This window comes from Opisthocomus hoazin, chromosome 9 (assembly GCF_030867145.1).
Source record: "Opisthocomus hoazin isolate bOpiHoa1 chromosome 9, bOpiHoa1.hap1, whole genome shotgun sequence".
Classification (NCBI taxonomy): domain Eukaryota; kingdom Metazoa; phylum Chordata; class Aves; order Opisthocomiformes; family Opisthocomidae; genus Opisthocomus; species Opisthocomus hoazin.
Window position 1 is genome coordinate 13,435,126 of NC_134422.1, and position 23,009 is coordinate 13,458,134.

The window sequence follows — 23,009 nt, forward strand, 5'->3', positions numbered from 1 at the left end:
AGGGTGTGAGATCAGCCGGGACGGTGTGGTGGGGCTGCATGGGCTGCCAGCACCTTCCCCTCCCTCGGTCCCTCGGTCCCCTGCGCGCCGGGAGCCCTCTGCCCCAGCCCCTACATCCCCCCATCTGCAGGGACCCTCGGGCCCCCACCCTAAAACCTCACCAAAAGCCATGGAAATCTTTCTGCTGGCTGGGTTGGGTGTTGGATGAGGCTACATTCATTTAGACCGAGCAACCCACATGTCGTAGCAGTATCTGCAGAGGTTTTCGGCCATGTTATAGCAGGAATAAACTATTCCCCCGTATTTTCTCAGAATGAATGAACAGTGATGGCAGCACATCTGAGTAATCTCTTTAATGTGCAACAATCAGTACGCAAAGTAACACGCACTTCATGGTCAGATTCCAGTTTTAAAAAGAAATGACACAGTGGATGCGTTACGCTGACAAGTAGATGGTGGTTTCAACGTTATTTTCTCAAAATTAAAAATACATCACATCAGAATATTGCATACAAAAAGTAGAATTTGCCCTAAAATAAAATTCTATCAAATCATTTTAAAAATTACAAAAGTAAAATGCATACAAACTCCAGTAAAGTTGAACAGTCTTACAGGCTGAGGATGGTTTACAAAGATGCTCTCCAACATGTAAAACCCTCTTCCATCTCCGTCTGTTCACGCAGTTCAAAACACCCCCACCGTTAGGTGCGTCACATAATTAAAAGCTGCTTTTTCCACCTTATCAAGTACTTGTTTCTAAAATGCACAGCGGAAGACATTAAACTCAGTAGGGGAAAACGAGATTTTAATCTAACAAATATCTTAGGCAGAGAAAATAGATGTATCTGGAACACGCATCTTTGTTCCGGGGGGGAGCAGCAGCCTGCAGCCGCCCGCCCGTGGGGACGACCTGCGGCTCTGCCAGGCCTGCCCAGCCCAGGGGACCGCGGCGGCGGAAAGGTCGGGGCAGGCAGGAGGGGGACAGGCAGGGGCCGGGGCGAGGGACCCAACCTTGCTCTCGCATGGTGGCTTTGACCGCACATCCCGGGTGTCCGGAGAGTGCTGGACGCAGCCCGGGGGCACCGCAGCCCCGGACCGCCCAGGCATCCTTGAGCCTCTGAGCACCCCTTCCCCAAACGCAACCATTTCCCACCAGTCCCAAGCTGGACTGAGTTTGGAGAAGTGGCCTGAGCCTAAACGGAAAAGCTCCCCATAAAGACAAAAAGGATTTGCTCATGGTATTTTTTTCATGAAGCGATAAAAAGCGAGCGCAATGAGCCTGTCCAGATCTAATAAGCACAGAAATCGCCTGGAGGGAACTCGTGGGGAGAGGGACTGTGGGAGGAAAAGCCGTCATTGCAGAGAGCAAGTCCCACCTGCCCTCCCTGCCGCAGCTCGGACAACCAGCGCCTCTGCGCTTGCTCCCCCAGCACAAGCCACGTCACAACGCGAAGCGAAGGTCCGAGCCCCATCCTTCAGGAAGCAAAGAACGCGACCCTGCTAGAACTGGGCTGCAGAGGCCGTCCCTCCCGCGCCAACCACCCAAGCGCCCACCGGCGCCGCTCCTCCGGGCACGCTGGCTGAGCCCTTCCCCGCTGCCCCAGCCCCGCACGAAGCTCCGCGGCTGGGGCTGAGCTGCCGCAGGACCAGCGCTGGGGCTGCCGGAGCCCCTCCACGCTCCGGGCCGGCACCAACAGCTCCAAACGTGTTGTGAACCCAAGCAAAAGGCAGGAGCCAGCACATCAGCGCAAATACTTGCTTTTGCTTGTCAGAACTTTTGACCGACTTACATTTCTTCCTCTATTTATCAGTTTCATCTGTCTCGAAACACAAACTGCAAAAACGATAAGCAGATTGACGTGACCATGAGCCAGCAGTGTGCCCTGGCTGCCAAGAAGGCCAACAGGATCCTGGGGTACACTAAGAAGAGCGTGGCCAGCAGGTCGAGGGAGGTTCTCCTCCCCCTCTACTCTGCCCTAGTGAGGCCCCACCTGCAGTACTGTGTCCAGTTCTGGGCTCCCCACTTCAAGAAAGATGAGGAGCTACTGGAGAGAGTCCAGCGGAGGGCTACGAGGATGGTGAGGGGACAGGAACATCTCTCCTATGAGGAATGGCTGAGGGAGCTGGGCTTGTTTAGCCTGGAGAAGGCTGAAAGGGGACCTTAGAAATGACTATAAAAAGGGTGGGTGTCAGGAGGATGGAGCCAGACTCTTTTCAGTGGTGCCCAGCGACAGGACAAGAGGCAATGGGCACAAACTGAAGCACAGGAAGTTCCGTCTGAACATGAGGAAGAACTTCTTCACTCTGAGGGTGACGGAGCACTGGAACAGGCTGCCCAGGGAGGTTGTGGAGTCTCCTTCTCTGGAGATACTGAAGACCCGCCTGGACAAGGTCCTGTGCAGCCTGCTGTAGGTGACCCTGCTTCGGCAGGGGGGTTGGACTAGATGACCCACAGAGGTCCCTTCCAACCCCTACCATTCTGTGACTCTGTGACATCTTCTGAGGTTCTGGGGGCTGCCGCCTGCTCTGCAGTATTTCTCCTCCACCATCTGAACAGATGCTCCTGGGGAAGCAAGGCAGATGTCCCCGTGCCCCCTGCAACCCAGCTCGCAGCTGCAAAACGTGGGGAAATGGATGAAGCCTGCACCGATACCTGGGATCCCTCACAGCCACAGCAGCAAGCCTGGAGGCTCTCTGCCCCTCAGCACGGAGGCAACAGCCCCGGCAAGGCTTCTCCTCCCTACACTGCTCCCGTCCTCCTCCCAGCCCCCACGCTGGGACCCACACCCGGACCCATGGAGGCTGAGGATGAAGTTCCTGTTCCTTTTGGCAGGATCAGCCTTGTGCGACTGCGCACCCCTGAGCGCTGCTGCGCTCCCACATGACGTGATGCCGAGCGCCAACATCAAACACCAAATCGATACCTCAAACTAACGCACGTTTTCATACAAACACAGCAGTTGTCTTGCTAAGTTATTTCAGTGATCCAAACTTCGTCCAAACGAAAACCCCCCAAAAACTAATGACACATAAAAGCGCTTTTGTCACAGATAATTATTATTATTTGCAAGTGGCCCAACAGAAGAAATGAAGACAAAAAATTAAAACCCTGCCGTCACAGCCTCACAGGACAGTTCGTAATTCCCACTCCCATTTCAGCCAGTCCTCACCACCAAGCAGCACCCCCCTCTCCCTGACAGCCAATATACGCCCAGCAACCAGCTCAGCTCGTCATACGACAGTGTAAGGCTACGCCGCCACTTGCTAGGGTTACTGCAGAACAAGCCAGGCATTAGCATCCCTGCCACCACAAAACTTCACATTTCGTACGGATTCCACAAACTCCACACAACATTTCAGTGCTGAAACGCCCTCTGGAAGCCCCCCCTCCTCTCACTCAACCCACCAGCATGGTGCTCCCCAGTTACCGATGCAAACGCTGACGCAGCCTGGGGTTTTCCAGCCCACTCCAAGATGCAAGACGTCCCACTCCCACTCATTTCGGCTCTGTCAGATGGCTGGGAACAACTCGGCGACGCGGTGAACGTGAGTCAGCAACACGCACGCTGTCTCTCAGCCTGGCCTCTCTACGAGTGGGAGCTAAAACCTGAAGTTTCCAGCAAGCTGCAGTCTGTGTGTAACAGACTACCTGCTCACACACATGCAAAATCCTCTGGGTCTGCACCTTCTCCCAGCTTGCACGATTTTCTAAAAATCATGATTTTTATGCATATTAAGTAGATGGTTGGCCAACCTGTCCCTCTGGAACTGGCTTGGGAGTACGGAAGCTCTTCTCTGTACCTCCAGCACAGACCCCGCGGGAAGGCAACGGAATCAGAAGGGAATTGATGGGCAATGGCAGTGATGAGAGACAGTGAAGTGCCGTAAGCGGAGCCTACGCCTACCAGCCCCGAGCGTCCTCACCAGCAGCACCAGAGCTAGCGCAGCTCTGCAGCTCGCGAGAAGAAACCCCAGCAGCGCCGGCCGCTGAACCCAGAGCTGTTACTGAGCCAAGCAGGAACCTGAGGAGCCGCCCATACCTAACGTGAGGAAGTGTTAGAGAGAGTGCGGCCACTACAGAGCATCCTTCCTAGAATTTTCAATATAAAACATAGCACAATTATTAGTATTTTGGGGGGGTGCTCTGCACCACTGGGAAAAAAAATGTTCTTCGGGGCCGTGAAGAGAAGCAAACGTTCCAACTTTCCAGGGCACCCTCCACTGCCGGGAAGTCAAGGGCCGAGCAGCAGCCATCGTCGGTCACTCTGCGGCCGTGCAAGGCAATGCCTCACTCAGATAAAATCCCCGTTGTTACTGACTCAAAAGTTACAGAAAGACTTAGAACTTTTACTAATCAGTAAGAGAAATATTTCCTGTTCTGAACCTGTTCTGCGCTATCGCTAATTGTATTAGCACTGCTGAGGGCTCTCCCTGCAGCTCAAACCCTGACTTCCGACGACGCGCGGTTATCCCGACAGCTCGGGCCCTCAGTAAATCCAAACAAAGGTGAACCCAGTGATGGCCCACACCCAAAAAACATTCCCACACTCTTCAGTCAGAATATTCCCGCAGGTTCAGCTGGGTGACTGGCACAAAATGGACTGCTCCTCCAGAGAAGGATGCTGCTGCTGGGCACAGATGATGATAAAACATTTTTCAGTGATCTCAGCAAGCCCGTTTGCAACCCCCACCTCCGTCCCGAGCCAGACTTGCTAGTCTAATAAAATCCTAAAGCCAGAACATTGTATTTGTGGGATGCAGCAGCGTCCCGCACAACTTCAAGTAATTTGGGAGCAATCCTTTGGTTTCCACTCAGGCAGATTTCCATCAGACTTGCTGGGAATTCTGATGGAGCCCCGACTGCGGAACAGCGCCCGCAGCCCCAGCACAGGTCTCCAGCAGAGCCCTGCCGCGCCGCTCAGCTCTGGATAATGCCTCTGTTTTGGAATCAAGGGCTGTAATTAAGACCACACGCTACAGTGCCCAAGACAGACAGAGAAACTTCTACCAAAGCATCAAAGTTCAGGAGAGCAGCGAGTAATTCACACTGACGCAGAAAAATAATCAACAGGGTTTAAAACAAGATGTTCACTCTTCTCCCCCGACTGTACAGAGTCTGCATCTGGCAGCACTGACAAATATTTTGAATTGCTTGATGCTTTCTGGAACAGAGGCAGAAGAGGTTATAGTCTGAACACTGCCTGAAGTGCTTCTCCATCTTAAAATAGTCAGGACAGCAAAAGAATTAGAAATCTCTGTCACCCGGGACAGTGCCTGAACTGTGCAATTTTAATCCCAATACAGCTACAGTAAATTGCAGAAGCAGAGCTCCGAAGAGCCATCTGAGCTTGCGGTTCTGCCATGACAATGCGACTCCAATCAGGTTCTTGGCAAGCGATCCTCAGCTTCAGAAGACAATAGGTAGCAGCAGCTACTGGATGCTGAAACTATTCCAGGCACTAAAACATAGTAAAAATAAGTTGGACAGTTAATACCATTCATCTGAAAAATGGTAAGAGGACGATGCCAGCAGTTCTGAATGCACTGGTCAGATTGATTTAGTCATCCCAGTGTAGGTTAGCTCCATTTCTACAAAGAGCCTGCTTCGAGACAGAAAAGATCATTTAGTAGCTGATATAGGCAATGAGCTAAGTCAATTTTCTGTTGCTACCGTAAATACATCCATTGCTCCAGAAACATAAAAGCAGGGAACAGCTTGTTTTATTTTACTGCACAGACACACTCCTGAGTTGAAGGTACTGGCGGCACGTTCTCTCCACAAGAGGAGAGCAGACCGAAGGAACGGGCCCACGCCTGAGAGGCAGGGCTCTGCTCAGGGCTTATCGGGGTGAGCTTACGGTGGCAGTGTCACCCCGGGCTGGCAGAGAAGGGCCCCACACGGGAGCAAGGGGCGTCTGGTTCACACTTCTGCACCCCAGGCTCCTCCAGCACGTGAACGCACCCCCCGTGATAAAATTGCTACGGTAGGAAATCATTCACCCCCTGAAAAAATTCACGTTGCAGGCAGTGTATGCATGTGTTTCCATTCACGGCAGCGACAGGTTTAGTTACAAACAGTGGCATACCACCATCCAGAGACATGAGTACTTAAAATAAATCTATGTAAACACATACCCTTACATAACTTATATGTAAAAGATATATATGTAAGTTTTATTTGTGTATACATAGATATAAATACGCACGCGCACACACACGCACAAACACACCCCCCTAACGCAAAGCACAGAACACACACATGGAAACACTGTAAATTATGCTGAACTGAAATCTAAGAATATAATTAAGAAATTATTAGCAGGTTTAAAATTGAGTTAAAAAACTATTCAAAGTGTCTTTAATATTTATGTTCAAGTAAGGGCCAGAATGACCACAGACTAGTACTGATAAAAAGAGTTGGCATTGTATTTCTCATATCATGCCAAAACTCATGAGTTATTTCTCACTGTCAATTCCATTGTCATTTCGCCATCAGGGCACCTCACCAACTAGAAAGATTTTTTTTTACGAAACAGTGATTTTATAGACTTGGGTTAACAAACAGTATTATTTAGGCACCCTCAATCATAACATAATCCTAAAACCACGTGCACCTTGGAGTATCAGAACAGTGGGACTTGGACATCCACACCCACAGCATTCAGTGGCACAAACAGGTCTTCACAGTAAAAAAGGCAGTACTGAAGACAGAGGATGAAAAGGTGACACGGTGGTGGCCTTTAAAACAGCAACATTTATCGTGAGTGATGCTCCAGTAAACCCCTGAGATACCACAGACGCTCCGCGTCCTGGAGATACAGAACCATGGTGGTATTTCAGAGGCAACCACAGGTGCAAGTCAGGTTTCAGTGGCAGCTAAAGCTACCGTTTACACGTGCTCCAGGGTGGTAGCAAACACCTCCAACAACACTGCAAGGATTGTTTGGGATATTTAGTAAGGCTAGAACCCCTGGTACCAGCGTCTTGTATCAGAAACCACTTTATTAGAATGCAAATGTAGTGTACAAGCACCAAATCGTTTTAGCTTAACTGTTTAATGGACATTCATTATATAAATGACGAGTGATTTAAAAGAGAGATCTTTAAAAAAAGGTATTTTTTTTCCTTTTATCTTTTTTTTTCCTTTTGTTAAGATTCTTCACTATTTCTATTCTGATAGAAGACCTTGAAGATTACTGGTACCCCGGTGTCTACAACCTTGAGTCAGCACACACCCACACACATACACACACACGCGCACACAACTGTACACCTCACTGCTACATCTCTTAAACAGAGAGCCCCAGCTCCGACACCGGGACCTGTACATCAGATATATTCCTCTTTGTGTATTTCGGCATCGTTATCACCACTCCAGTTCCATGTCCATCGCAAATCAAGGTGATCTTGAATGTAAGAAGAGCCTGTCCCTCACCCTCTCTAATAAAGCCACGATTAAGTTTTGTAATTCCTTTGTTTTTCTGCTGTTCAGCCGTGCAAATCCAGGCAGACGTGCAGACTGCAAAGCTGACTTCCAGTCTCTTCCAACCCCTCACCAGTCCGGCGTTATCACACAGAGACGACGACGTCGAGATAGAGTCTGTCGTAGGACTCGCGGAAGCAGAGGATGAGGAGCAGGCTCAGCAGACACGATCCTGGCAGGCACCAGTTGAACCAGGAAAACTCTGTAAAGCAGAAAACAGACCCAACCTCCGTTACTGAACACGCTCCGTGCTTAAAGCGTCCAAAACTCTGATTGATGGCGGGTTTGAAAGAAAGCTGTGTTCTGAACAAAATCCTGACAGCTCTTGATTGATAAATGGTTAATATGGTCTATGAGACTTTTCCATGGATGCCTTACGTACAGATAAAGTTTATATATATATATATATATATATATATATATATATAAATAACCAATGCCTCCAGCTAACGTCAATCCTCCTTATTCAATCTGTCAATGGAGAGAATGGGGGGGGGGAAAAACAAAAAATCTATCCTTGCTAATGGATTATAAACCACTTCTGAAGACTCTACTCATTAGTTCTTTGATTTCTATGGGTTGAAAACTAAAACAAATTAAAAGTGTAAGAAGCAGCAGGATTTGATTTCAAATCAAACCTGCTACGCGGTATAAGGAGGGAAAACCAATTCCTCAGAAGAAACTTGTGAATAGTACGATCAATTCAATTTAAAACTAGTTGCACAAACAGCGCCTCAGAAGCCTCTTTTTAGCTGTTAGACATAATGTACTGCTCTTAAAAGCCTCTGTTCCGCCTTCAAGAAATCCTATCGTCTGATATTTGACTACTAATCAGCAGTTTTATTCATATTAGTGGGTTTTTTTTTAAAGACTGCACCACAATTTCCTCTTTTGTAATTCCGTCAATTTACTGAAGAAACATTAATTTTACTGGAAATGGGGTCTTATTTCTTTTTTTGTTTCTTTCTTTTATTATTACTATTTATTTATTTTTACAGAATCTGAGCTCTCCCAAGGTCTGCATTGACATCAAGAATTCAGCACTCTTGCTTTCTTAAATCTGTAATTTATATTGCTAAAAGCACAATTTATATTACACAATACAAAGAACAAAAGTCAGAGAGCCTGAAAAACCAACCTTCCAAAAACAGTAACCTTCACCCTCCCTCACCCACCAGAAACCCTTACAGATTTTTTTAGGTAGTAATCTTCTCAAAACCTTAGTAAAACTTTCCTAGGCTTGGAGAAGACCACATTATGTGATGCCAGATGTCAACAGGTAAATGCTTCGCTATTATTTTCTTTATAAAACAATACTCTTGCTTAATTAGATTGAACAAACTTTAACCCAAATATCCTAAAAGACCACATTTAACTTGTGAATCCTTCACGCCTGTTGTAATTCAGAACTTGTGACAGCACTGGCGATGCGCGCTAGCACATCGATCGCGCGAAGCTAAGGGTCCATTTGCTTTTGGTTTCCCCTGGGAAGCCGCTGCGGAACAGGCGCAGGGAACCGCACGCAGGGGCCGCAGCGCTGGGTCTCAGGGCACAGCACCAGCAGGCAGGCTGAGCTTTAGAAAGGTTTACATCTCCACCGTGCTAGCTGGACTGAAACCTTCAATGCACTGGGAAGTTCCCAGGGCTTGGCTTTCACAGCCTATGCAATATCAGAGTACGAGGAGAAAAAAGAGACGAAATCTGAATTAAAGCTACTGGAAGATTATTTGGCCTAAAAAGCAAGACCGAGAGAACAAGATGAATTTGACTAACTTCTGGTTTATCTGTAAGCTTCTTAAATGCCACTAGAGGATGGATTTGAATCAAATGAAAAAAAAATATTTAAGATCGTTATCTACCTTCTAACGGATTTTTCTATCAAAGGAGCCAATAGCACCCAGCGGCATCGATCTCCCCCAGTGACCGCACACGCGCTTGTACTTTCGATCATTTGCAATACTGCGTCACGGAGAACAGATCGATGGATCGTCCTGGACACAAATTACTTCTTAATACTTTTTTTCCTTTGAAGAAATAGGGAAAATATTCCAAGTGTATGGATATACTAATCTTAGGTTTATCCTTACCTGCATTTACTGATACCTGCTAGGGAAACAAATACTAGAGACGAGAAATGGCCCCAAATACCCTGTTTATGAGGGAACAAATTCACTTCACCATGATTCTTCAGTCAGAATTGTGACACTGTATCCCCATCCTCAATTATTAAGCAATTCAGAACACTGGATTGTTACTCTGAAAAACGTTGAAAATATCCTCAGAACATTTTGGGTAATCTTTATAGCTCAGGTATAAATGTTGGAAATAATAGCATATGTGAACAGAGTTCACACCAATCAATAATAATACTAAAAGCATTCTTGAAAATGTAAAGACTAAATATCATGCCACCCAAGGTTAGCAGGGACAGAAATCAGATTTTACAATCCTGTAGTTCAATATCAGTATTAAAAAAAAAAAATTCTCTCAGTTTTTGTTCACAGCCACGATTTGGAATGGGGCTGTTGACCTGCTTGTGATTCCCTGGCAGAAAGACACACAAACCACGCTGAAAATTTGCCCCAGGCTGTAACCTTCATAAATTTGAGCACAATTCATTTTGAAATTTGTCAGTCTCCTCTTGGTTATAAAACACACCATCTTAAGAAGTACATGCGCTTATGATAATAGATAAAAGCTCACAATTTCTAATGTTTCCAAAGCAAAAGCAAAACATGGCTCTATCAATCTTGTATCATGATGAAAGCATTTACTACAACAACAAAATACAAACAAAAAATCTGCTCTTTGAAAACCATTCATAAAGACCACTTCCCTTTGAAAGCAAGATGAGTTTTTATTTCACAGCTTAGAGTAATAATATAGTCTACTAAATAGCAAGTTGAAAGTTACAATTATGAATTGAGGAATCAAATAATACTCAGGAGATGAAAAGTCTGAAGAAGTTGATGAAAATATCAAGTAAAACACAGTTTTGCCTGGTTAGTCCACTGAGTTATCTAAAGGAATATGTATTTCATCTCTGAGTAGTGGTCAAGAGATGCTCTCTCCGCTGCAATGGTATGTCCAACCCACTGAACCGAGCTGACCATAAACGGGGCATTTCCACCCTCCTGGGCAACACAGTTACACCCTGATTTGGATTAGCCTTGGACTGGATTAGCCTTACTGTGGTTTTGACACCCGTGGATACAAACATTATTAATGGTCACATTACCCAGGCCCTTATAAAAACATGACATCAGTGTGTATCTCAATGGCTTCTGGCTACAGCAAATTCTAAGTAGAATATGACTATAGCACCTTGCACTAAAGCATTTCATTTTTATTAGCATGCACATAGACAAGAACAATTAAAGTTCTTCTCCCTTGCTGCTACACAGGAGGATTCAAACACTGATTATTAACAGAAATTGTATGTGCAAATCCTCCCTTTACTGACAAGAGTATGTCTTAATGGAGAATTGTGTTTTCAAAGCAGCTAATATTTCTCACCTGTATGGTAAAATGTCAGGAAAAACAAAAGCACTCCCATAAACACATTACTCAAAAAGGTGACAACTCCGCAAGTAATTCCTTCTGGAACTGGGTAGACTGTCTCCACAAAGAGCTCGAAGAATATTGGTACGCTGCTGTTGAGGAATATACCCAACAAAATGCAGGACGTGTACAGTGTAGCTATAACAGAAACAAAACCAGTTATTAATTTCATGCTGGCATTTTTTCCCCCTGTTCAGAGCTGCCAAGAATACTAACACTTGAGTAACCGAAAAATGCATAAACTTTTTTTTATCCTCTGTGTATCATAAAGCATATCACATCCCACTAGTTTCAGGCAGAATCCATGCATTGGTTTAGAAAAAATAAATATTAGAAATACTGACTATTTTTCTTTTAAACAGAACCCAAGAAGACACATTCAGTGATTTGGAATTTATTTGTAAGTAAAACAAACAACAAAATTATGAATGCAAAGCATCACCTACAGTTTGACTTACCTCTGAAATGATCAGAAACTATTGTCCTACAGACAATTAGGAAAGGGAGCAATTAATGTACTAAATGGAAATGGACATAGGTTAACCTTTTAACTTAGCTCTAAAGGTCAAAACCATTTCACAAGTAAATATTAATGATCTACAACATATCAAGACATTAGAATTCAGCACGGCCTGAGCTGCAACATGTTGAATCCCTTTTGGCTTCAAAAGGAAATGAAAGGCACCCAGCTTCTGGCAGGAATGGGACATATTTGATGATGCAGATTATTCACAGCTGTACAACAAATTATTTTTCTTGGACGAATCAATAGAAGAATACAGACATTTCTTTAGTAGCCTCAGTCAAATACAGTGTTTAATATCTTAATACAGATGCTTAATAAACATATATTAGCTATTAATAAACCTACTGTATCTATTTCTGAAAAAAAGAAAACTTCAGAAGACTTTAGTACCTATTTAGCACTGTAAGTAAATCTTTGCTGAGTGCTGTCTTGGGAAGATTCCTCGATAATGCAGCCTCAACAACCTGAGGTTACTGATGAAGTAAAAAGTATAAGAAAATGATTAGTAGGCTTGGTAAAAAAAGAAAAGTCTGGAAGAATTTCTGAAGCTTCCACCAAAATGACACGAAAATGTAAAGAAAAATTTTTCAGATACAAAATTGTTACCAAATCATAGGGAAATTATTTATAACATATTTTCACTGCAGTATGATACAAAATCCTTAGACAATTTTTTCATATAGATATGTATGTTTATATAAAATAGAAACTGCATTTTCAGTTTAATTTACGTTCTTCTGATTTGGAAACGGGAGAACTGAAGCAGCTCTGCTTCGTCTTCTGTTAAGCATTGCTCAAGCTTTCAACTGAGAAACTGTTGGGAAGCAGGAAACTTCCAGTTCAAAAAAAAAAAAGAAATTGAAAAAAAAAAAAATCACTGTTTCTTAAAACATAAAGAATCTTGGAAAAGAGACAAAGACATTAAAGAAGCAGAAAGGACTCTCTATCAGATCCTCCGTTTTGATGTGTTTTGCTTCCAAGGCACAAAGACGTATTTCTTTCTCTACAGAGGATCTGCCTGGACAGGAAAGAGAGGACAGAATTCCCAGCCAGAAAGATGATACAGATGGCACGACTTCAGGAGGGACAGCTGGCCCCCGTTTTTTTTTTTTTAATATACCAGAATGTTTTGAGTCGTTAACAAAAAAACAGAAAGAAAAAAAGAACAAACAAACCATGGTAACTTTTCCAACTCTCAAATTCTCTTATTATAAACTGCAAAATAAAAGTCAAAGAAATTGATGCAAGGTATGTTCAAGAGTTGTCAGAGAGGAAGGAAAAAACCCCAACCAGTATTAGGATGCTCTTCCAGCTAACACTGAAGACCTGATTCCCTAGTTACAACATCCATAGATTTTTGCTGCAAGTCCTCATCAGTATTTCAGATTTCATGAACCTCTCTTTGAAGTCCTGTTTACCTTAAACACCACTGTGTATTGCTCTAACTGCATCTAACTTCTGTCAGGTGTAGCCAGCAAATTCAAACATATTCAGCTATTTGAAATCTTTATGTCGGCTTGAAAAACCATCACACCAATGAAACAGAAGAATCTCTTAAGACAAGTGAACATCTGCCCCTCGTTATGCTCAGTTGAAGATATCTATAGATAGCTACTTGTAATTTCTAGAGAACATTTTCTGAATTTTCCCCAGAGAAAAGAAGGTGCTAGCCAGCTGTAATTCTGTATCAGAAACTCAAACAGTGGAAACAGTTGTGGAGCTGCTGAAAGCCACAACAGCACCATCAACAGCGGAGCTGTGTCGTCCGGAGAGTGCCAGAGGCAACGCCTCTGCAGGAAGACTGAACTTCTTCCATAGAGAGCAACTGCCGGGAGAGGGGAATCATTTCCAGAAACTTAGATTCACTTGAGATGAATGCAAAAATATGCAGCTAAGATTAGCAGCCATTTAAAAGATCAAGACTTCAAATTTTAGTCAATAAATCAGGTGCCAAAGTTTCCATAAAACAAACAGAAGCCTTCAAAATAAATTTGATAGCTTAAAATACGCTAGTTGAATTACATCATTGCTCATCACTTACTAAAATGTATTAAGACGACGAGATTGCAAGCAACCAAGTGCTATAACTGTCCTTTAGAAACTACACCCTTACATTTCCTTGTCACGACACCTTGCTTCAGTCATGCAAACACACCCACCAGCACACACCTCACACTTCCATGCTACTGTGAGCAAAGCAGCTTTAGCATTACCTTTGGTTCTCCCCAAAGTATTACCTGCCCCATGTGTGCACGTCAAACACTGCCAGCGGAATACCAGTGACAACACATCAACTGAGATCACAGGTAATACTTATAAAACATGTCTATGTATCACACATATTGGGAATTAATAAGCGTAAATGTCAAGGCAAAAGGACAGGCAGAATATAGAGTCCAACAGATGCCAAATTAAGTTCTAAAATCTAACGGAAAAGACAGATTTTAAGTGGTAAATCATAAAAAGAAGCTCTGAAAGTGAAGGAGATGTACACATCTGAAAACCTCCCTTAATGAATATACATTGTAGTGATGGGAAAATATTTTTTATTTCATGCTTCTGTGAATCATCCAGGGTCTTCCTGAGCGCTATACAAATAAGCTTATTCCACTAACGTGGCGATTAAATCACAAATCCAATTGGTCAACTAGACAGAAATTCAAAGATAAGATATAGAGATTCAGAAAAATAAGTTACAGGAAGAAGTCAAAAAAGAGTTCAATAGTGTTTTTTGCCTTTTATTTCATACACTGAAGAGCACACCTCATATTCCAGCTCATGGGTGACAAGACACTGTAGCAGAGAGAACAGCACCTATTAACAGAGACCATTTACTTCCCATTACAGCAACCTAGCACTGAACGAGCACAAACAGTTACCATGATTTTATACTGTAGCGGCACAGCTGCTAAAGTTACAGCAAATGTTTTTTCAATTAAGACAATCTTGATGACAGTCCTTGGAAACGAATATAAGGATATGAAAGCGCTGACAAAAAAAACCCCCAAGATGATTTACCAAGAAGCTAACATTATGTCCTAAAACCTAACAAGGACAAACAACCAGCTTGGATAGGCACACACTGGGGAAGCATGTCATGCTATTAGTACAAAAAAAAAAAAAAAAAAATCACTTAGGACATGGAATTAACTGCCTATGAAGCTATGCACAAAGTTGTGCACCTGAGACAGTGGCAGCTGTGGACATCAATAAAATATGCAACTGGGCTGGGTTTCTTTACACTATTTTGATTAATTTCATGTTTTGAAGATGTTTTTGTGAATTAAGCAGATATTTCAGTTTGCCCACTGCAAAAAGAGCAGGAAAGGCAAAACCCCGATCCAAAGCACAGCTGGTTCAGAGAACTGGCCAGGTGCTGCCGTGGCAGAAGGCTCACTCTAGGCTTCGTCATGTGATGTTCAGGCTTGAGGCAACCCACACTATTCCCTCAGCGCTCATTCTCCTCCTGGCCAGGAAGGAAGCAAGGAATAAAAAGTGCCTTGATAATTGCATTAGAGGTGTTACCAGTTAGGTGAAGCAAGGTACCGAATGGGGACTGACGGTGATACAGTGGCTCAGCACAAAAAGGAGAAAGTGGCAAGAAGGAAGGTGTCTTCCCGGTTTCTTATCCCCTTGCAGGTCTTCAGCTACTGGATGGCAAATACATGCTTGTATCCCAGAAACATATTTTCTTTTCTCCCAGTCACAGGCTGTGGCAAAAGTTTTATACTAATTAAAATAAAAATTAGGAAAAAAAATAGCAATTTGAACAGGTATGTGATTTAAATGACGGCATGCACTTGGTGTCCCCAGATGAGCCTGCAACACAGCAGAAGTAGTCTCAAGTATCTCTGACACCCAAACAACTTCCCAGAACCTCCCAGGATGTTCTGCAACGTTTTGCAATTTACTCTTAAATTATACCACTACTAAATGTGTAACAACAGAGTCCGATCCAAACCCAACTGAAATTAATGGAAGGACCTCCACTGACGTAAATAGTTCTCATGAACCCATTGGCACATACAACTTGGCTGATTTTTAACAAAGAATATGAAACATTACCATTTCTTTAAAAAAAAGTATTTTGCAGACAGATTTACAAAGGCAATGCAGATACTCTAGAGCAGTATCAAGTGCAAGCTGGTGGTACAGTATCTTCTTCCAAAGTCCCCTGCCAGAAACTCTAGAACTTGCATTTTGTAACAGTTCTCTTCTCAGACAAACTGAGCCAAAACTCACACAAATTTCACACGGATAAATAGGAAAGTAAATACAACTGAATATGTTCTTCTGGGTGCAGCATACAATTTAAAGTGAAACCTACAGAGACCTAGGGTATTTTGTTATTGCCCATTATAACAGAACCCCAAATGCCAAAATGAAAGGATAATGCCTCATGTGGATGGAGGCTTCGTTGACTTTAGCACTTTAGTATCCCCACGAGTGATCTGAACAATTCAAAGCTAGCTCCTACCAAACTCTCTAAAGACTGCTAAATTGGAATGAAACTTCCCTATAATTTAATTCTTGCTACTTGCTTTAGTAAGAATAGTCACGGAAGAAGTTCCCCTTTATTTTTCCATGAGAAATGTGACTCCCCTAAGGTAAGACAGTAATTTTTACTGTAATTCATTTACAGGAACAAAAAAACACAACAGAAGAAGGATGTCCCTATAGTGCACATTTATAACATCAGCATGTTTCATTGCCTGGATTTCCATTCCAGCATGCAGTGATCAAATTCTTATCTCATGATATTGTTATGAAAGTAACCAAATTCTGATCAAATTGGATTTGTTCTATATACTTCCCAAGAGAAGAGCAAGTGGAACTCGCTCTGAAAGCAGAGCATTCACTTTGAAGAACTAAAAAGTAAAGGAATTACTGAGTGATCCTCAAAAAAAAAATAAACCACCATGGGGCCTGGTAATTATACAACATTTCAAAATTTGAGGCTCACTATCAATGGATATTTAAAGTGGTCATATTTACAGATATTCATCCCTGAAATGCTCCTCCCAAATTTCAAGCACTGTACACTATTTAACACTGGGGTTTTTAACTGTTATTAAACAAAACCCTTAAATTAGTTTTTCTTTAAGCACTCTTCTATCTGTGGACTTACAAAAGCCTTCAGGAAGAAAAAAGTCATTATTCCCACCTTATGAGTGGCAAAAGCACAACAGGAGTGGGGGTAATGATTTGCTCACAGCCATAATCAGGTTAATGCTGAAGCTAGCAAAAGAAATGCTTTCAGACCACTGTCGTCTTCTCTGCGTCCCCCTACCTTATACTTAACAAGCAGGTCTTCCTTTCAGTAAAGAAATTAAACTCAAAGACCAAAACAATCAGTAATAAATCATTAACATCTCTCTCTTTCAATATTGTGCTTTGTAGAAGAGGACAGGGAGACAGATGTGTTTATAATGTTCAATATGTTGAACCCAAAAAGAAAGTGTAGACTGCTTAACCTAAATATAGCCATCAACCCATGAAGTTGCCACCATATTCAGAGTATCTGCCATGCAGCAGTAGAAAAGATTTTGTGAAGCAAAATTCTGCTGAATGTGATCATAAATATTAGCATATTCTTGCTATGCTATGCTGAAAACATTCAATCTGAGTTGAGAGCAACTAGCGTTGCATAACAATTTTTGGAAAATGCTAGTATTTGTATCCAGAGATACTACCAGCAATACAAAGTGGCAAGATACTGAAACTGGCATTACAACGCCTTACACAATTATTTTGGGTCGAAGTATCCCATTGTACGTAAATTCACATAATGAAGTTCAGCACAAAGCAAACTAACAATGGACTTGGCACGGAGAAACAGATCAGCTGCTGCATTGGGAATTCAATAGAGAAAACTATTTTAATGCTCAAAGTGTACAAAAGACTGTCTTTGAAACTTGCTGAAAAATACAAATAATATGCATTAAAATTAAAATTTCTTAAAAGAAAATTCAAGCTTGCTTAAAACATAAACGGATTCTGGAATCAAGGGGTTTTTAAGAGCTATGATTAGGTAATGAGAGGTGTTCCTATAGGAGCTATGATGGTATTATATCATTATTATCTTGCTTTCTTTTTTTCCCATACTGGCAGTTATAGTTCATACACATGACTCCAAATACACTTTTTATAAAAACTTTTGGACATACATTAAGAAATCAGCAAATGACAGAAAACTTTTCTTGCTCTATGGCAGGAGGAAAAATGGAGCATATGATGACAATGCAGAGCACTGCAGGCATTACACAATACAAACAATGCTAAACAGCATCATTTAAAGAAAACACAAAGCAGTAATTGATTTTTAATATCTGTATTAAAGGTGTCCATTCTAAGTAATTACATTTTGTAGGAAACATCTTTAAATGATGCCATGCCTATTTACAAGGAATTAGGAGGATATTATACAAACAAGCGCAGCAAAAAACATTTTGCCGTGACCATCTTTTCAAACGCAATTCCTCCCCCAATATTTAGAACAGAATTACTACAACTGCTATGAAGAATACTGATTAAAAGAGGGGGGTGGTTGGTTTGTTTCTTAAAAACAAATCTTTAGAGTTTTTTTTCCCATCCCTTCAGGGTGAATAATTGGCCAAACTCACTCATCTTTTTAGCATTTCAAAAGCCTGCTTCCACGAAAACATACCTACCTGAGTGCTTACTCTGGAGACCACACTGAGAGACAGACAGAGGGTTTTCAGAAGAGGGGAACAAGCATGTATGCCACACAACATCCACATGGTAAAGCAAAAGACTATTTTTGGTCCTGGGAAAACCACTGGCAAAGTCTACCTACAGATGCAAACTTTAGTCATGGATCAAGCATCTGTCAGGTGATACGAAGAAGATGATGTTCTCTAAACAGCCTTCATCTCTGGGATGAAGCCTGCCTTAACACCTGGGCCAGTACAAAGACTCCCATGAGGTGTCTTGCTTCCTCACCAAAATGACTGTCCTGTCCCATGGAAGAGCTCCCTTTTAACTGTACCAGTGGATACTTCAGCAGTTTCCAGGTATTGCTGAAAATGGCAATGCTTGTGGTTTTGTAGGGCAAAGTCTGACTTGCCCAAGAGAACATCAGGGCTAGGGCAAAAGAGGAGGAGGAAGCCCCTCACAAAATGAGTGCTAGATGGTTGGAAGGGAAAACCTCCTTGCAAGATCAAATGTACACCCCCACAAGTTTCCACAGCAGTCAGTTACCTGCTTGCTCTGCCTCAGCATTTGAATCAGGCTGAAAGTGCGGACCAAGATCCATCGCTGGCTCTGCAGCACTGCCAAGGGTAACACTTGTGGTCTTTGCCACAGGACAGGAGGAAGTTGAGGAGCCTCTCAACCTTTTGGCAACATCAAACCATGTTGCCCTCAATAACACAACAAATCCCTGCTTTGCAGCAGGTATTCAGCGATGCCTGCAAAGTACGTCTAGGCTATAAGGCATTACATGGACCAATATTACAAAAAAAAAAACCCCAAACAATAAAACCAACCAAACCAAAAAAGACAAAAAATAAAAAAACAATGATGGCTGCTTTTGTTTTGCACATCTTTCAGCTCTACAAAAACAGAGGACAACTACCTGAAGTCCACTGTCAACATCGGTCCACTGAGTATGCAGAGTGACTTCCACCTTAACAAGCCACCAAAGCTCTTCCCAAAGCTGTCAGCCAACAGCCTGCATTTGACCTTCTACATTTATAGGCCAATATCCTCTATGTCTCAAAATCTTAATTAAAAGAAGAAAACAAGCAAGAAGTTCATCCAAATCAATTAAAATATACCATTTCTCTCAATTACTGTGGAATGCAGAGGTCATTATCATATTCCTCAATCTAATGATGCAATAATCTAGCATGAAGTCCTATAAATTATCTTAAATAGCTTGTGTGTTTTCATCCATAACAGCATATTTCATAAAGATATACCACTGCTTTTCTGTGTACAAGAATCTAAACTGAACAGGCACATTACATCTATTTTATATGAACTTTAATGAGAAAAGGCTGATACGAAACGCCTGCAACCTATCTATGAAGTTTAAACATTATGCCACAGAAGAAAAAAGGGATCTTATTTGGTGGCTGCACATTAAGTCCGGACGCTTCAGATTGCCTTTTTTGAGGAATGCACCATATTGCTATCATTTCTATTCAAAACAAGCTTGTGTTTTATTGAAAAAGGTTCAACATTTACAGCGACATATATAAGAACAGCACAGACAGAAAACTCTAAAATATAATCTACAACTCAATCTAAGAAATAACCCATTTTAAAAGAAACGATAAATGCATGAAAAGGACAACCCAATCCCTACATTTTTATCAAAAGATATTAGTTTAGGATACTTTGTATGAAACCCCAAACACCTTGGATACTTTTATGTCCTGATAGTGGATCACCTTTCCACCAAAATACTATAACGCACCTACATGCTATAAACAAGTAAGAATTCTTCTAGAACCTAGGTTGCACGCTGAGTTCTTTACAAAAAGTAAAACAAAATCAGCGACAGAGCTCCATCAGTTTGTTTTGGATCACTGGTGAGTGCGTGCGTAATGACTTTCACCTCTTGAAAGCTGCCTGCCTCATTCTTATGCACAGACTTGAAGGGACATTTATGTGGTTGGCTTCTTGCATCAATTCAGAGGATAGAGTTACTGTAAAAATTTACATCACTGCAGGCTGGTAGTGATGAAGCAGGCAAGCACAAAAAATCAGCTTTTATTGCATTTATTTTAGATTTGATGGAAAGGTGTAGTCAGTTTCTATGACAGCAGCCACCATCAAATCTGATTTGTTTATCGATTAAGTTACGTTTCATTTAAACAATTTTTTAAAAAAAGTTGGTATTTCAAGATAAATCACAAATTTGACCTATCCATCCAGATGGTGTTTCTCCTGAATTGGTCATGTATTTCAATTTGCTGTACCCACTTTACTTCATAGTTGTGACACATGCAATGCAGCAAGGACACTTACTGAAATTCATAGTTAATTTGAGTAAAACAGTACACTCTTTTACTTAAATTAAGCATATATAAATTACATATTAAATATATAAAACATATTCAACATATATTCAAGATATATTAAAAGATAATATTTATATATATATACACACTACTCGCCACATGAAACTGTATTAAAAATGGGAAAAAAACAATTTTCATTTCTCCTCTAATGCACAAACTTGCCTATAACAAAGATGGCCCTTTATTTAAAATGGATGTACAGAATTCTTTATTTTTAAAAATCTTGATGGCTTAGTTCTACTGTAACTCATTACTCTGTTGAAGGTCTTGGAATTACAGGTGGGTCCCCGGTGCAGTTAGTAAGGTAAAGGACAGATTTTTAAGAACTAAGCAGTGCCAATTTTCAACTAAGGGTACAGCTCACTGGCAGCTTGAGCAGACCTCTGTGCTTTTCCCCCTCTCAGGCCAACAGCTTTTTTCCCCCATCTTCCTGAGGCACAGGCTGAGTTAATTTTGGGCTGGAATAGTTCCCTGAACCTGCATGCAGGTGCAAAAAAGAGGACAGCACAGTGCAGGGATAGATTCAGCTGGCTGAAAATACCATGGGTCACCTCGGTTTGAACTGCACCGTTTCCAGTAATTAATGCAAGTTTCAAAACCCTAAATTGCCAGACATGTCACTGTTTCTTATACGCAATGCTACTTACATTCATCCGATTTTTCTTGGTTTATTTCTCATCTCTGTTACTTCAAAACATTCAAACCAGAAAAACACTCCATTCCAGAATCAATTTCAAATGTGTATTCTGGGTTCTTATTGTTGTGTTTTGTTAGTTTTTAATCTTTTTATGAAGCTATTCAAAGCTGGTAAAGATATTTCAGATTCAGGAGGTTGTCTAAACCTGGTGTTTTTTTTTTCTGTGTCTTGGTAAAACTACTGTATTACTAAAGATACCAAACCAGGTTATACTACAGTTGATTTAAGAATGCAAATATTTGCCTGCAATACCAATTACAAATAATAGGAATTAAAATAATTGTTGATACCTGTGGTTAAAGGCAGATGAGTGACACTATTTAGACAGGTGAGAGTGAACCAGGTTGATGCTAACGTTGCTCCAGATAAAAGCAGCAGCAGTATAAACTTCAGCATGCCCCTGATAAAATCTGCAAATCTAAAATAAAAGCACAGATCAGAGCAGTACAAATGCTGATTTTCATATTACTTAAATGTGATGTTTGACAACTAATTCAGTATATTCTCATTAAGCATTTTGGAGACTACAAAAACAAATTGAAAAGTGTTTCTCATTTTCAGAAATATTAAAAAAAAGCATTGTTATAGAATGGTGATCTTTCTAGCTGTCAAGCTGAAGAGCCATGGACTTTTTAGCTGTCACAAACTAACAACCAAAACAGAAAAATTCTCAAGGCATCAACTGAAAACACTCAGTATGCAGGAAGGGTTTGGTTTTTTTTCCCCTTCTGCATTTGTTGGACACAACATCACACCACTACTTACATCGCTGTTTTGTCAGCGTTTGCCAGTCTCCCTTGGCAGACACACCACTCAATTAGCATATGAGGAGGCTGCTGCATTTCATTCAAGACATAGTTAAGTGTCAAGATTCATTCCTTGGGAAATGACAAAACTCCACACACCAGAATCCCTAGATCGAAGATGACAAGGAACAGCTTCGGAACCCTCGGATGCATTGGTGATGAAGCTCTTGGTGGCTTAGGCAGAGCAGGAACTCTTTACGCAGGCGTTCACTCTGCCAGTGGCTGTTTTGGGTCAAAATGTTCCAGAAACCAAGAGCTCGGGGCCACTCCTCTCCTACACACATGCCCCACTGACAGTCTCGGGGAGGACAGCCCCACAAGCACGTGGGCAGCCTGACTGTTACACAGAGGGAAGTATGATCTTCATACCACCTGATAGTACCATTGCTTTTTTTCATCTTTTTCCCTTTTTCTATCAGAGAAGAGTGCATTTGAGCAGCACTCACATGGCATAATTATCAGTGCAACTGCTCTTTTGAAAAGGGATTTCAACATAGCTATGAACAAAGGTATATTAGAAAAGGTAATGTCACTTACCCACTAGTAAATTTCTATAACCTCCTGCTTAGGAGATGTGATTTTGGGCCAGACAGGTTAGGTATGTATGTTTAAAGAATGTCTTCTCCCTCACAGCCTCCTACCTTGATTCGGCTAACAGCAGCACAGTCCACTTAGGTTGGTCCATGATGAAATCTGTCTGTCTGTCAGGTAACTACCTTCTCCGCCCTGACAATGGTCACTTCACAGGCAGACACCTTCTAGCTTACTTGATAAAACAGATAATGCTACCAACATTCTGAGAACTAGGAACCTCAACTCCACATATACCATAAGGGATGCACAAGTAATGCAATCAAAAAAAAAAAAAATCCCAACCAAAAAAAAC

The 23,009-nt window shown here is 42.0% G+C and overlaps 1 protein-coding gene across 1 annotated transcript in view; it reads right to left on the bottom strand.

Annotated features, from left to right (window-relative positions):
• Positions 1-338: 338 nt before the first annotated feature.
• SLC49A4 (solute carrier family 49 member 4) overlaps positions 339-23,009 on the bottom strand; it is a 75,004-nt gene continuing 52,333 nt past the window's right edge. The window contains exons 7-9 of the mRNA XM_075429820.1: positions 21,608-21,735; positions 11,000-11,182; positions 339-7,685 (exon numbers count right to left, since the gene is read on the bottom strand). Of these exons, the coding sequence (XP_075285935.1) occupies positions 7,570-7,685; positions 11,000-11,182; positions 21,608-21,735 (427 nt within the window). The 3' untranslated portion in view covers positions 339-7,569. The remainder of the gene's footprint in view (positions 7,686-10,999; positions 11,183-21,607; positions 21,736-23,009) is intronic.